At 55.4% G+C, this 14,693-nt stretch overlaps 1 protein-coding gene and 4 non-coding genes across 6 annotated transcripts; 2 read left to right on the top strand and 3 right to left on the bottom strand.

Annotated features, from left to right (window-relative positions):
- The first annotated feature begins 2,133 nt into the window (after window positions 1–2,133).
- LOC109435242 (low affinity immunoglobulin gamma Fc region receptor III-A) lies at window positions 2,134–9,178 on the top strand. Of its 2 annotated transcripts, none has more exons than XM_019712986.3 (5): window positions 2,134–2,283; window positions 2,875–2,895; window positions 3,230–3,487; window positions 5,811–6,065; window positions 7,585–9,178. In XM_019712986.3, the coding sequence occupies exons 1-5, from the start codon at window positions 2,244–2,246 to the stop codon at window positions 7,758–7,760; spliced, it is 750 nt and encodes a 249-aa protein (XP_019568545.2). In that variant the 5' UTR covers window positions 2,134–2,243; the 3' UTR covers window positions 7,761–9,178. The 2 variants fall into 2 exon arrangements, with proteins under 2 accessions (XP_019568545.2, XP_074178496.1); XM_074322395.2 differs by having other exon boundaries at window positions 2,135–2,283; window positions 3,233–3,487.
- A 941-nt stretch (window positions 9,179–10,119) lies between these two features.
- Window positions 10,120–10,193, bottom strand: TRNAN-GUU (transfer RNA asparagine (anticodon GUU)). Its single transcript has one exon. It is a non-coding gene; the product is annotated as a tRNA-Asn (tRNA).
- Window positions 10,194–10,832: 639 nt separating this feature from the next.
- Window positions 10,833–10,904, bottom strand: TRNAD-GUC (transfer RNA aspartic acid (anticodon GUC)). The gene has a single exon. It is a non-coding gene; the product is annotated as a tRNA-Asp (tRNA).
- A 702-nt stretch (window positions 10,905–11,606) lies between these two features.
- TRNAG-UCC (transfer RNA glycine (anticodon UCC)) lies at window positions 11,607–11,678 on the bottom strand. Its single transcript has one exon. It is a non-coding gene; the product is annotated as a tRNA-Gly (tRNA).
- Window positions 11,679–12,145: 467 nt separating this feature from the next.
- On the top strand, window positions 12,146–12,228 carry TRNAL-CAG (transfer RNA leucine (anticodon CAG)). Its single transcript has one exon. It is a non-coding gene; the product is annotated as a tRNA-Leu (tRNA).
- The last annotated feature ends 2,465 nt before the right edge of the window (window positions 12,229–14,693 follow it).

Genomic DNA, 14,693 nt, shown 5'->3' with positions numbered 1-14,693 from the left:
TGATTCACAAAACCGGGGAGGCCCCAACCACCCACACGGCACTTCCAATAGGGATCAATGGGCCTCTCATTTGAGCCTCACAACAACTCCCCAGGGTTAGCATGTCACTGTCGGCCCCATTTCACAGATGCAGAAACTGAGGCCTGGAAGGGATAAGTGGAGGGGCTGGGCTCCCATGCCAGACTCAGCTGAAATGCAGCCCTCTTAACCTTTCAGGCACTGTGCTTCCCCACAAGGCACTCACTAATCTTGGGGGACGATGCCCAGCTCACAGACACCCCAAATCATTGCTCATGCCGCTTCATTTGCCTGCAATGCCCGTATCCCTCAAAACCTCCCTGATGAACACACAATTTTCTCTGTGATGTAACTAAAGAGTTCTCATGTCCACGTGGACTCCCGCCCACACAGAACTAACCCCTGCCCTCTTGGTGCACACAGTGTCACGACACTCCTCTGGCAGCCCCCTAAGAAACTATAAGTCCCAGGGGACGACAACGCTGGCCCTGGGTAATGGCAGACCCGCGTGCCATGCATGCCACTCCAATGCTGCAGGGCAGGGCAGGGCAGCGCAGGGAAGGGAAGGGAAGGGAGGTTGGGGATCCCAGATAGGAAACACTCCAGGGCAAGACAGCCCAAAAGCCTCTTCCTCCTTGCAAATTTTACCCTTCACTGCAAAAGTAAGCCTTCCAAGCCCAGCAACACCCAATGCGAGGACCGTTCAGTGAGAACAGTCCTCAGTGGCTCTGTCCTCCCCGCTCAGCCGTCCTCCCCCATTGACGGCCACCGTCAAAGATGAGTCAGAGAAGAAATTAAACCTCCAAGAAGGAAACCTTTGTGCCAGCCTTGCCGCCAGGTCAGTCACGTGGCAGAAAGGCACTCAAGAGACCAAGACGACGAACAAGAGCCTAGGGGGAGCCCCTCCCACCTCAGAAGCCCGAGGTGGCCCTGGGAGGCTCTTTCTGCTTTCGGGGCCAAACGCATGTCTGATAGATGCCAGTCTGGTCCGTGTTAATCCGACACCTTGTCTGAGGGCCTGTGGGTGAAGGGCGGCTGCCAGATGTGTGGGGGCAGAAGGATAGGAACAGAGGAAGGTCGGCGAACTCTGACAGCAGCCAAACCAAAATGGAAACGTGAGGAGCCACAGCTGTCTGGCCTGCCGTGTCAGCAGCCCTGTGCCAGCCCTGCCCTCGTCCACATCTGCCTGCTGCCCCCCTCCTGGGCATCTGCCAATGAGACCTGCCCCCGGAGTCCAGAAACCCACTGGGAACGTGGGCCTGCCCAGCAGAGCTGTGTGATTCTGTCTCAGGCCTTGACTGGGGCGAGGGGTACATGTCTACGTCCCGGCTGGGGGCCCAGGGCACAGAGCAGAGGCTACAGTCTTGCCACTTCCAGGCCACCGCCCAACACCTTCTCTGGTTCCTTCCCACCTTTCCCACGGCCCACTTCTCTCCCACTGCTGGCAGTTTCTTTTAACAGAGGGTGTGAATCTCTTGATCAAATTCACACTAAGAACTTAGAAGCTCCTGTGGACTGCAGGCCCCAGGGGCTTATGCATTTTGATTTTATTTTCAGTTACAGGTAACATTCAATGTGACTTTACACCAGTTTCAGGTGTACAGTACAGTGATCAGAATTTAAATGATTTATGCAGTGGTCCCCCAATTAGTCTAGTCCCCACCTGGCACCACACATAGTTGCTGCAACATTATTGACTGTATTCTCTATGCGTTTTGAATTTTGAAAGAAAATGTTGGTGGAGCTCATTCTGGGGTGAGGGCCACGTCCAGTGGGTGAGGATGTAGTGACTGCTCACTGCCTGTGGACAGGCTGGCTGCGTGGGCGCGGGTCAGGGCCAGGCAGGAGTGAGCAGGTCTGAGGGGAAACGCCCTCCCTCGCGAGTGCCGTCCACAAGGTCCTGCTGTCCCCTTCTTAGCGCTGGGTGGCCCCCAACCCAGGACCTGGGGCACAGCCCTGAGACCTCTGAGTGTGCCCCTGACACACCCCCAGCTGCTTGGTGCAGACCTGCCCTGGCAAAAGGCCACACCCACCTCAGCGTGTGCCCCAGGCTCTTCCCCCATCTCCCGCCCTTTCAGACCCAGGAATCAATGAAGCTCCGGAAAAGGAACTTGGTAAACAGCAGGCTGGGTGTAGGGGAAAGCGGATCACTTCCTCTCTCAGTCCAGCAAGGCCACTTTAGGGATCCAGACGTCCGTGGTGACTTGTCCACTGTCACACCCAGCATGTGCCGGCTGCTGCCGCCCGTGGCCCTGCTACTTCTCAGTAAGTCAGAGTCGCGATGGAGGGGAAGCTAGGATGCCCGGCTCAGCACAGACCCTTCCAGGCCGGCGAGGGACCCCTCACTGTGTCTATAGCCCTAGATTTAGATACTAAAACCCATTTGGGGCCTAGAGATGAGGAGAAGGCTGCCTGGGATCAGGGCACCGTCAGGGCTAACAGGGCCTATGAGGCTGCATTACATCACTCCTCTGGCTCTCAGCTTCCCATTGTGCAGGCTGAAGAGTACGAACTAACGGAGCCCCAAGGTCTGTCTCTTCCACTGTGACACTCCAGGGCTCCCTCTGAGACTGCTCATCTATACCTTTCCAGGAGACTTGGGCTGAGGTTGTTTCTAGGATATGGTTTGTGGAAATTTAATTTGCAGCCTCGATTTAGGCGTTTAACAGGGAGCAAGGCGTAAGAGGAGGGTGTTGCAAACACGGATTCAGGCGACAGTGGGGCCGGCGTGCAGGCGGGGGCAGCTGCCCGTTCTCTGCATCTCGGTTGCTGGGGTCATGGGTGGCCTGGGTGGGGGCGCAGCTCAATACACACTCTGCTTCTGCTCAGGACATGTTTCACTCTTTTTTCTTGCAGCTTCAGCTGACACGAGAGCTGGTGAGTTTGCCTTGTAGTGTTGGACTGGCTGAGGGAAGCACGTGAGAGCATAATAGCCCATGCGTGGCAAACGTCTGTCTGTCGTGTGAAAAGCTGCTGGTGGGGGGTTAGCGGGGCCAAGGCCACAACACGGGGCTCGGCCCTGGGCTTCTCTGGTCCATTTGCCTCAAGATAAAGAGAGGCCAAAAACGGGGCCGATTGCCTGCAAGCGGGGCTGCTCCAAATTCGAGGGACAGACCAAGGCCACGTCATCAACGGTGGCTTCGCAGTGGCTGGCTCTGGCTCTGAGCCTCCCTGCGCGTCCCCTGCCTCACCCACATTCCCGTCTCCTCAGCAGACCTCCCAAAGGCCGTGGTGTCCCTGGACCCCAAGTGGGACAGGTTGCTCGAGAAGGACAATGTGACACTGCAGTGCCGGGGGGCCTACCCCAAGGAGGACAACTCCACACGGTGGCTTCACAACGGGAAACCCCTCCCAGGCCAGAGCTCCACCTATGTCATCGCGGACGCCCGAGTGAAGGACAGTGGCAACTACAGCTGCCAGACAGCCTCCTTCACACTCAGTGACCCCGTGCAGCTCAAGGTCCACGCTGGTGAGTGGGCGAAGGGGACGAGCGTGAGACGAGAGGCCAGGAGAGAGGTGGGAGGGGCCAGAGAGGATGAGCAGGGGCTTAGAATGAAGACGAGACGTTCTGTGGTCCCCCTGGGTTATTTCTGCATTGTAGTCCTCGCCACAGTGGGCCGTGGCCCCTGTCAAACCTGGCACGTAATAGGCACAGACCTGCAGCCGTGCCCGGTTCCAGGAGCAACGTTCAGAGAATACAGCCAACACGGCGGTGGTGTCTGAAGGTCAGGGCATGACCTTGAGGCTCAATAGTACTTACTGCATAGATGAACGAGTCTGTTCTTAGGACCACAGTCTCCTTCCCACTCTCAACACACAGAGCCCTAAGCTGCCCCCACCACCCCTGATGCGTCATACCTGCCTCTCACTCCTATCATGCCACACTCAGACTTACACGGCAGCAACGTGATCTCCCTCCTATTAGAGGTATCTACACGTGCAGCCCACACATTCATCATGGAAGGGAAGTCTTTGTGTTGTTAACAGAATCCAGGTGCCAGAGGCAGGTAGGAGGGTGTTTGGAGGTGGGAATCTTTCCTGGTGTCCCACGTGCCTGGAACCCACAGTGTCATCTTCTAAGCCTGACACGACTCCACAGCTGCCCCATTGTGGGAGGGACACAGGCGGGACAAGCTGGAGAAGCAGCAGGCCTAAGGGACATGGGACTGCGACAGACACCCATGGACTCAGGCCTCGGAAGCTAATTCCTGGGATTCCTTTGCATCCGGCTGTGCCCCTTAGCGGACACGGGCCTCACACCACAGAGCTACGAGGAGGAATGGACGTCTGATATGCAGCTAGTGAGAGATGCCACTCAAACCAAATAAAACTGGGGGGCCACCACCAGGTAATTCAGTAGAAAAATCAAGTCTGGGAATGATGTGTTTGCCTTGAACTTGGCTCTAGAAACCGGCTTCGGAGTTCCAGTCAATGAGCAGGTATTAAATGGAGGTGCCTCCGTCTTCTCGGGCTTTCCTCTGCTTTGCGTTCTTCTGGCAGAAGGTCTCGGTTCCATACCCTGCAGCTTGGCTCTCAGTCTGTGGTGCCCTTGCCATTGCGCTGTGCTGATTTCTGAGTCCACCCTACACGTCCTTTGAGGTTAGGGACGGCCTGCCTTGGTCTGGATGCCCAGTCTGCACAACTGGGGTACAGTCACAACAATGCGTCAAATGAACGTACACGTGGACATTCACCGCGCCCAGCACAGGACACACTGGGACGAGTGTCCCCCAAGCAGGCAGACTGCGTATGTACACATGTGACCTTACGAGCGTCACATTATGCTTATAAGGCTCATGTCTCTGCCAAACAACGAGTGGATGCACAGGCATATGGCCTTTCGGGTAAATCTCTCTTAATAAGCAATGAAGGGTGTCTTTTATTTGGCAGGCTTTCCTCGTACAGATTTTTCATGTTCTGCCCATTTGTTTAGCATAAGGTGGTCGATTTTTTAACGATAGTAAGTTTTATTGTTTTGTTTTTCAGGTTCAATTTCAAAAATATATGAAAGTAAGAGGGAGAAAAGTAAAAGACGCTGTAGCTCCAGCACCAGAGAAAAGCTGTTAATATTTAAGTGCATGTCCCTTCTTTTTTGTTTCCTGTGCGTACATGCTGTGGGCGTTCTGTCCTTTTAACTGAACACTGTCTCATGAATCCTTCTCGTGTCATTTTAGAATTTGTCTGCTATGTCGTTTTTCATGCTTCAGGTCCTGTCCTCTGTGTGGAGACAGTTGTGGGAAGAGTTTCCTGGTGACACAAGACTTTTCTCCCTTGAAGGCTGTGCTCAGGGATGTGAGGCGGTGCCGCCCTCCAGGAAGCACCATCCCTGTCCCCCGAGAGCCACCGGCCTCGCCTGTCTTTCTCCTCTGACTTAGCACGGAGGGGTCCTTCACGGTAGCTGCAGCCATTGCTGTGGCCGCCCAGGGGCCTGAGTCCTGACTGGCTGCGAGCCTATCTGTTCCTACAACGTCTACGCCGTCTGAAGCCTACCTTTCCTTTAATGGGGCAACTCATCATTTTCAAATGCCATTTTCACTGTTTGATCTAGAACATACTGTGCTTCCTGTCACTTGCCTCAGCAGACCCACGTGTCACCTACCTGACAGGGGTCCCTGTGCTCTAACCTGCTTCTTCATCATGTGTCTGTCCCTCTTCCCCACTAGACAGAGGGTCTTGGTGTCACTCGAGTCCCTCATGCAGGGCCCATTCTGCTTTCCGCAATAAGGAGCAGTGCCTGGGGGGCATGTCCCCTGGCACTGACCGCTGGGCCCGGCTGTGCTCTGTGCTTGCAGACTGGCTGGTGCTCCAGGCGGCTCGCTGGGTATTGCAGGAGGGTGAGCCCCTGCAGCTGAGGTGCCACAGCTGGAAGAACATCCGTGTGGGGAAGGTGCAGTATTTCCGGAACGGCAGAGGCCAGCAGTTTTCCCATAAGAATTCCGAATTCCACATCCAGTACACGAAGCGCGCACACAGCGGCTCCTACTTCTGCAGGGGGATCATCGGGAAACAGAATGTGTCTTCAGAGGCTGTGAACGTCACTGTTCAAGGTGAGCAGGCGCGGGCCCACGTCACACTGCCACCCGGGTCACACTGCCACCTGGGTCACACTGCCACCTGGGACTGACGCCTGACTGTCCCACAGGCTCCCTCACATGGGGTCTGCGGTGACAGCAGGAGCAGACGCCACCTCTCCTCACCCCTCAAACCGCACCCACAGGGTGGCGTATCACTGCCACGCTGGCCCACCTCTCCCTGCTAAGCCACTTAGTCCCTGAGCCTCCATTTCTTGTTCTGTGACAAAGACCAGCTGACATGCCTGGGCTCCCGGCAGCATGCTGGGCAGTGTGCCAAGTGCCTCTTTCCAGGTCCCTCGTGTCACTGCCACAGGGTCTCCTCACAACAACGTGGTGACATGGGCAACACTGACACTAATGCACAGGGAAGCAACTGAGGGGAAGAAAAGGGGGTCATTAATTTGCCCCTAAGGTCACATCAAAGATTCAAAGCCTATCCATTTAACCACTCGATGAAAGGAAACAACTGGACAGGCACCAACGTCCAGTATAGAATCTTGTCACCTAGACGACAGCTCGTTTCTGTGGTGAACCCCCCGGGGTCAGCGACACCCCCCAAGGTGCTCCTGGATTTGCTACTGTCACAAAACTTCTACCTGTAACCACACCAAAACCACCTTGTAAGCAGCTCACATGTGGAAAGACAGCGAGATAGACACACACGTTTTGAGACTTTAACAAAAGTGCCAGAATTTGTATAAAAAATTTCATTACAATTTAAATTGAAAGTAAACACTCAGCTGGTTAGGGAAACAGAGCAAATGATGACGCACACGAGGAAAAATGCAACAACTAGTAAATCTAGGTAAAGAATAGATGAGAGTTATTTATACTATTCCGGCAACTTTTTTAAAGTTTGAAATTACATCAAAATTAAGAGTTAAAAAAATTGACACTAAAAATCCACTCTGTGTAATGTTACCAGTTTACAGACAACAGCAAATAACACTGTCAAGGGCCGAGAGGGTGAGAACCAACAAATTTCACCTCTTTCCCTTTCGAGTCCTTAGTTACTGAACCTTGGTAAAGAAACAGTACCACTTTTCTGCTCATAAGTAGCAAATTTCAATGGTTCCCTTTTTGTCAGGTTTTCGTTAGTGACAATGAACAACACGGATGAAAACAATGAGTCAAATTTTGAGACACAAGATAAAGTTTCTGAATTAAGAAACAACTTCTCACATCAACCTAAATGTTGACAACTTTCATAATTTCACAAAAACCCAACAGCCTACCTTGCTCAGCAAGCTTGGTTCGCAGTCCTCCACCAGACACGAGGGTGCGCCGTCTCCGAGGGGTGGGTGAGCTGCGCTGGGCTCTGGTAGAGCTGAGATGGGGTGCGGCGGGAGGAAGCTTTCCAACGACTCCCCACGACCCTCAGGGCCTGGCTCTTGGCAGGTGTCAGAAAGGCTCCCCACTGGGGGCCTGGCTGTGGATTCCTCATCTGTGCCTTAGCCACTGCCATTGCCTCACCCTCTGCCTCTCCTCTTAGGTGTGGCAGTTCCAGCCGTCTCGCCATTCTTGCTACTGTGGCAGATGGCATTCTGCCTGGTGATGGGATTACTGTTTGCAGTGGACACGAGGCTGTACTTCTCTGTGCAGAAGGAACTTCGAAGCTCACTGAGGAAAAAGAGAAATGACAAAGTCACATGTGGCAAGAACCCTTAGGACAAAGGGGGCAGTAAATGCTGCGTCTGGGAACCTGTCTCTGGGGTCACCCCCATCAGCCTAGCACGCACCTCTGGGAGCAGCAGGAAAACTATAGCTCAGAGTTGGGGCTCTGTTCTCACTTCGTCTCCAGGAGAAAGAAAGGGCCTGTGATTTTATTTTTTTCTTTTAACTTATCATTTTTTATTGCTCAATCTGGTTTTTAAAATGTATTTTTAGAGTTGGCATGTAATGTTACATGAGTGTCAGGTACACAGTGCACCAATTCAACATTTACGTGACTTACAAAGCCAACAAAGGGCCTGCCATCTCCGAGGGCCAACAGTGAAGCCTCCATGGGAACTGGAGCCTCAGAGCTCCACAGACAGTGTCTCTGTGCCAATCATCCAGCCCAGCAAAGCAACAGTACAGACCTTAGATGGTGACCCGTGATGTATGAACGCTGTTCTTCAATAACTGGCTAGGTATTAGGTTGGTGCAAAAGGAATTATGGTTTCAAAGGTTAAAATTGCAAAACCACAATTTCTTTTTCACCAACCTGATAGGAGAAACAATGGTTGAGGGGCAGCTGGTGGTGGTCGGCACCTGCCTGTTGCTGCAGGGCGCCCTTCAGACTGACTGGGGACAACTGGGGGCTGGGGGCGACAGCAAAACCTGAGAAATAGCAGGAGGGTCAGGACAGACCAGAGGAGACCCCGCCAGGACTGGCTCCCTGGAACGTGAGCCATGGAGGGGGGGTAACAGAAAAATCACACAGGTGATGGAGGATCGAGGTTTTCAGGGGAGCCCTGCCAGAATTAGGATGGTCTACACGTATGTAATGATGAACCCTCTTGATGTGTGAGTAGAAAATGGTCCCAGCAAGGGGGGTGGGGGTGGGGTAGAAGAAAGCACAGGACCAGCTCTGTGCCCACAGGGAAGAGAGTGGCTTTGCTGTCCCAGATTAAGCTCAGCGGACAGAGATTTCCACGTCCACACTGGGAAAGTGGGACAAGTGAGAGCCAGCCACAACCGCCAGGAAGGAGTGGGCAGGTGAGGACACTTTCGTGGGCCAGGATAGTAAGAACTAGAGGCGGGGCAGGGACTACACCCAGCTTTTCAGCTTCACTCTCTGATTAGCGGTCGGTGGCTTGGTCCCCGTCATTCGTCAGACACAGGTTGAAAGCCACACTAAAAGTATTCAACCTGCAGAGTGAAACTGGGACCCCTTCAAAGCCCTGGGCAGGCAGGGGGAGGGGAGTGGGGAAGGAGAAGCAGCTGCTGCTTGTGGAAGGAAGCTTAGCTATCCCGTTCCGCTTCAGGCACTTTAAACAACGCTTGTTGATTCCAGTAGAGCATTTTACAAGATCGTGCATGCTACTCCCAGACAGAAGGTGGAAAAGCTATCGCAATAAAATCTGAATGACAAAATCCTCTTCTCCCGTTGTCCGAAGCTGTCAGTCTGGGCTGGTGGGAACCCCTCGCCACCAGCAACCATCTCATGGTGACTCCCATGAATTGGTCAGCTTGCTAATTTGAGTGTGAGACACGTGTGCGCAGGCGCTTTTACAGGTGTGGGGGTGGAGTAGGGGTGGGAACAGGTAGTTGGGGAGGTGGGACAGGTAGGAGGAGGCACAGGTGTGGAGGCAGCAGGGCCCGCTGGCACGGTGAGTTTCAAGCCAGGCTCACTCCATCTTAGTGTGTGACTATTGCGTGGGACCCAGGCAGGGACCAGTGCACCAGGACACCCTGGACACAACGTGGGTGCCAAGCTTGAGCTCAGGTGCTGAAGATATCAAGAGGAACAACGCAGGGTCCCTGGGGGGGAGGGGGGCTTTGCTTCCAGTGAGAAAACCTGTAAAGGAGAGCGTGAGTAAAGGGCTGCAGAGAAGAAGCTTAATTTGGGGGTGGTGGTCAAGGATGATGGGGGTTTGCCATCGAAAGGAGAAAGGCTGCGCCAGAGCAGGGGCGCAAGAAGTCCGCTTGGTCTAAGAGTGGGGCGCGGAGGGGGCTGGGGCCGGTGCTGACGGGCATTGCCTTCCAGGAGGACACTGTCCGGAGCCTGCGAGCCACTGGGGTTCGGAGCTTCTCTGCAGCTGCTTGCAGAGGACAGGCGGCCAGGCCAGGCCAGCAGTGACCCAGGCAGCAGGCTGGGGACAGGGCGCCTCCTGTAAGGCCATAGGAGGCCGATGCTCCATAGCTTGGTGACCCTGGGGACGCGCAGGACCACTAAGCACCGGCTTCAGGAGTCCGGAGACCCCCGCGAAAGAGGAGGCAGGCGCGGGGTCGGTGAGACGCCATCTCGGAGCAGCTAAAAGTTTCCCTCCTCCCGGCGGAGCGCAGCCCCGCAGTGGCCGCCGGTGCACAAAACGCTCACCCCCGTCCCTGGGTGGGCTCGAACCACCAACCTTTCGGTTAACAGCCGAACGCGCTAACCGATTGCGCCACAGAGACAGGCGGTGGGCAGGGCCGCTGCCAAGTCCTTTCACTGAGGAGTGAAGTCAGCGCTCCGTCCCCGCGCGGCGGCGGGGGCGGCGGCGCGGGAACCCGGGCGGCTGCGGCCCCGGCCCGGCAGCGTCCTCCGCGCTGGCACCGGCGGGGGTGCCGCACACCCGCTGCCCCCGGGACAGGCTCGCGGAGCCGGCGGCCAAGGCCAGTGCGCCCGGCGGGCTCGGGGACCACCCGGCTCTACGGCCACACGCGTGTCTGCATGTGCACACGCGCGACTAGCAACTCACAGTAAACTTACTATGGTGAACACGCAGGGCTGTGCCACGCGGCCGGCCACGTCTCTGTGCGCCCAGGGCGCGCTGCCCCGCCCTCCCCGGTACCGACGTCCAGTCTGTCCATTCCCGGTCGGCCGGACCCTCGGTTCCGGCCGGGGAGCAGGTCCCGGGCCGCTCGCCTGCGGCGCTAACGATCCCACAACGCGCGTCACGCAGAAGCCCGGTCAACCCGCACCCACCGCAGCGGCCGCCCACCGACCGCGGAACGCTCACGCGAGAGCCGCGGTTGGAGAGAAGCTGGTCGTGTAAGAAAACTTGTTCGAGCATAAGGGCCAAAGGAGGGAGAAGGAAAAGGTTGAGCACGCGTCTCCCCGTCGGGGAATCGAACCCCGGTCTCCCGCGTGACAGGCGGGGATACTCACCACTATACTAACGAGGACGACCGCGCTGGCGACGCCGAAACCGCCGCCTAGGAAGCTGCTCCGAGGCTCCGCAGCGCTTCACGCGGTGACAGGTGCTGGCTGCTGGCAAGGTCGCACCGTCGCCGTCTAGACCGGCGCGCGACAACTCGAACGTAATGGGAACGCTACAGAAATTTAAATTTTCTAAAAGAAGTAACATTAAAAAGTAATCAGAAAAAGGTGATAACTTACGTAGTTATCTTACTTAACCCCATATATGCAAACTATTATTTCAACATGTAACTTAGAGAAACACTGGATTTTCCCCCGTACTTGTGTGACAGCGGCGTGACGTCACACTCACACAAAGCACGTTTCAGCTGGGACGTTACTTTCACGGGAAAAACGTGGTCAGTGCTTAGATTTCATACACTGACAACGGAAAAAGTGAGGTCATTCACCCGAGTTGCTCCTAATGAGATTAAACGTCCCCAGCAGCTGAACTGCGGGTCCGAGTACGATTTTCCATTTGTTGATTTCAATGCATAAACTGCGCTTCCTCGGACGCTGGGCGACCGCGGTGCCTGACCGGTGGCCCCGCGAGCGTCGCGGACAGACTGCGGCCGCTCCGAGCTCAGGGTTTAAAAGGCACGAGAGCAAAGACGAAAGCGCCGGAGTCCGAGCGCGCGGGCGGCGGCGGCGTGAGCGCTGGGCCCGCGATGCCGGCGGGAGGAAAAGGATGCGTTGGCCGGGAATCGAACCCGGGTCAACTGCTTGGAAGGCAGCTATGCTCACCACTATACCACCAACGCCGCACACGCGGGGCCGCCGCTCGCCGTACATGAGGCCAGCAAAGCCCGGCACTTGCCCGTGTGCCCCCGGCGCCGCGAAGGGACGGAGGCATCCCGCCCTCTCCCCCCCGGCCGGCCGGCCCGCCGCGCGGCGCCCCAACACTGGGTCCACCGGGCGTCAGACCCGAACGGCGACTGGGACAAAGGGCCCAGCGACACTGGCCGGACAGAGGTACACCCGGCGTGGCCCGGCGCCTCCAGAGACCCCTTAACAGTAAAACGGGGCTTTACTGTTAAGGAGGATGAGGCAGAACAGAACAGGAAAGGGGCTGCAGGCAGCTTCATTGTCCCTGCTTGGCGGAGGCGTCCAAGGAGAGTTCTAACTTTATTTAAAACCCTAAATAAACACAGCACAGCTATAACCTGACGTCGTGATAGAACACTATGTGACAATCTTAAAAGGAAATGAGAAAAGCCCTGTTTCTTGTGTCAGGATGGCCGAGCGGTCTAAGGCGCTGCGTTCAGGTCGCAGTCTCCCCTGGAGGCGTGGGTTCGAATCCCACTCCTGACAAGATGTGTTTTTTGCTTCTTTCCAAGTAGAATTGAATTCGTGGAGAAAGAACCAATCGCTACGTTTGTATTCTGCATATCTACATGCGAAGGTTGTGAATATGGAACTGGGTCTATTCTTTTTTGTCTTACTGGTGGGAGACTGGTCCCAAATCAGGAAGCAGTTGAGATCTACCCCTATGAAAACCATTTTTCTTCCCTTTACACTCCAACTTCTCAGGGCCTGTTTATCCAATGCTTTATCCGACAAGGATGCATTGAACTCTTTCTACTCCGTGCCAAACACACTAGTGCAGGCAGATACCCACGACTCCCCTGACCACAAGGCAAAGGCCTCAACCCAGGTCCCTCAATTTGCTGTCCGTGGCCTGAGTCTCTGAACGCTCAGGCAGTGCTGTCCAACTCTGTTAAGCCTCGGTCCCCAAGCCACTGCCACCACCCACCATCCGTTCTAATTCAGCAGGTTTGCCCAGTGGCCAAGGGCCAGGAGAACGCCACAGACGGAGTTGGCGGGTGGGGGAGGACTCACAGAGAGGAAAGGTAACTCGGAGATGCTTGTTTCCAGAACTCCTTTTCCATGAATATCTCAAATAAGCCGCTTTCTGTTGGGAGGAGCTGGTTATGGAGAAATCTTGTCCTTTTGGGAAGAGGTTGAATGTGTGACGTCTGGAAGTGTGAGGATGGAAGGACCTTTAGGTTCATTACTAAAAGTTTGCCAGACTGCGCTCTTTGTTAGTTACTAGACTATGGCCTTGGGAAATACCTTTGACTTTGCTGAGCCTTGGTTTGCTTGTAGGAAAATGGAGGTAGAACTACTGTGCGAGGTAGTGCGACAAGCTGGGAGCACATGGAAATGCAGACTCCAGAGCTCCGGAATGCGCATCCCCAGGTGACCCGCGCGCACGGGACTGCGGGAAGCACCGGTCCAGCTAATTATCTTTGTGCAGGTTGTTGAGCTTGGACTATCCTTTCCCTGCTTCTCACCAGGCCCCCTTTTGCTATCATTTGAGCACCTAGAATGTGTCAGACACTGTGCTTAGAGCAGAGGACACAAAGTGAAATGACGGAACTGTGTGTGAAGGAATGAGGATGACCGTGGGCTCACAGGAGACACGTAAAAAGTAAGCAAGGCTGGGCCTGGACCACGTGGTTGACGTTAACGTCACCAGTGGTGAGTGACAGGGGTCCAAAAGCCCACGATGTAATGCATGAGACTGGCTCTCACTCACCCTGCGGACTTCTTCCCCAAACACCTGTCTGATCAAGAAAGAACATCAGCCAGTCTGGTCCAGTAGCTACCGAGGAGGGTCCGCGGGTCCCGCCAGCCCCAGGGCGGTGGCCCAAGGGGACCCCCTGGTTGGCTGCACAGGCTGGTCGGAACCCCAAGGCTCCGGAAGCTTGTTACCGTGGAACAGAGCTGTGGCCTCGCACCAGGAGTTTAAATCACTGTCTTTTAAAGTCTTAACACTGTTTCGTCTTGAAACATAACGGCAATTTTCGAAATTAGCACTGAAAAAGGCAGCGGGGTTCCGTGTGGATGGAACCAGAGACCGCAGTGAGGTGAAGGGACGCGCCGCAAAGCAGGTGCCACCACGAATATTAATGGTTCAGTGGTAGAATTCTCACACCTGCAGTCCGGGCTCGGTTCCCTGCCAATGCAACCCCTGCTTTTCCTCCAGCCCGGGGCCTAATTCAGGCTTCTCCCACTGCAGGACTCAGGACCCTGAAATACGCGAGCTCCTGACGCCGTGGCCACTCCCAAGTCCTTTTCCCGAGAGCTGTGGGGTCCTGTCCCACTGCTGCCGAGCCCCGGTTGGGAGTGGCTCCGGCGGGCGCCAGGGGCACGCTCTGCCAACAGGGCCATGCGAGGTCCCAGCAGGCCTGAGGCCTCGGGCTCACTGGCCTGAGCCCAGAGAGTCCCATTTGAATTACAGTGTTGCGGGTGGAGGTGGCAGAGGTGGTCAGCGGCACAGCGCCCGTGACGTCCCTGCTGGGCCTCGAACCCGGCTCCCAGCAGGCGGGCCGCACACCTGGACCCCGAGCTCTCTATCCACGGGATACGTTGTAAAACCCTAGTAATTAAAGGCACTGGACATTGACTTTTATGTGCCCTTTGTAATTTGCCTGATTCAAAGGAAACTACTACTTCCGTAAAGAGAAGCTGAAACCCCTCGCTCCGTAAGTGACTCTTTTCTCCTGTGATGGTTCAAAACCCTCCGGAAAGCTGCGGGGCCTAGGGAGACCCAGGGCCTCCCCACACAGAGCGCAGGACCGTCATCCCTCAGTTTTTTTTTTTTTTTTTAAGCTGCCAACTTTAAACTCACTCTCAGAGAACAGGTCTGGGTGTCAGAGTCGGGACATTTTAGCCAAGGGCCTGCAAGACAAGGGTCACAACTCAGAAGGGAAAGGTACCCCTGCCTGCTGAGGGTCTGCCTTGCCAAAGCTCCTCCGACCCTCCCTCCCAGC

Source organism: Rhinolophus sinicus, chromosome 11 (genome assembly GCF_057876585.1).
Source record: "Rhinolophus sinicus isolate RSI-liver-muscle chromosome 11, RSI-T2T, whole genome shotgun sequence".
In the NCBI taxonomy this organism is placed as follows: Eukaryota; Metazoa; Chordata; class Mammalia; order Chiroptera; family Rhinolophidae; genus Rhinolophus; species Rhinolophus sinicus.
The sequence above is the reverse complement of the archived record's forward strand: the minus strand, read 5'-3'. Positions and strand labels throughout refer to the sequence as shown.

Excerpts from the sequence above, each read along its gene's own strand:
- LOC109435242 (XM_019712986.3), top strand. The coding sequence starts at position 2,244 with ATGTGCCGGCTGCTGCCGCCCGTGGCCCTGCTACTTCTCA. Across the intron at positions 2,284-2,874 it reads CGTGGCCCTGCTACTTCTCA|CTTCAGCTGACACGAGAGCT; the intron begins GTAAGTCAGAGT and ends TTTTTCTTGCAG. Across the intron at positions 2,896-3,229 it reads TTCAGCTGACACGAGAGCTG|CAGACCTCCCAAAGGCCGTG; the intron begins GTGAGTTTGCCT and ends CCGTCTCCTCAG.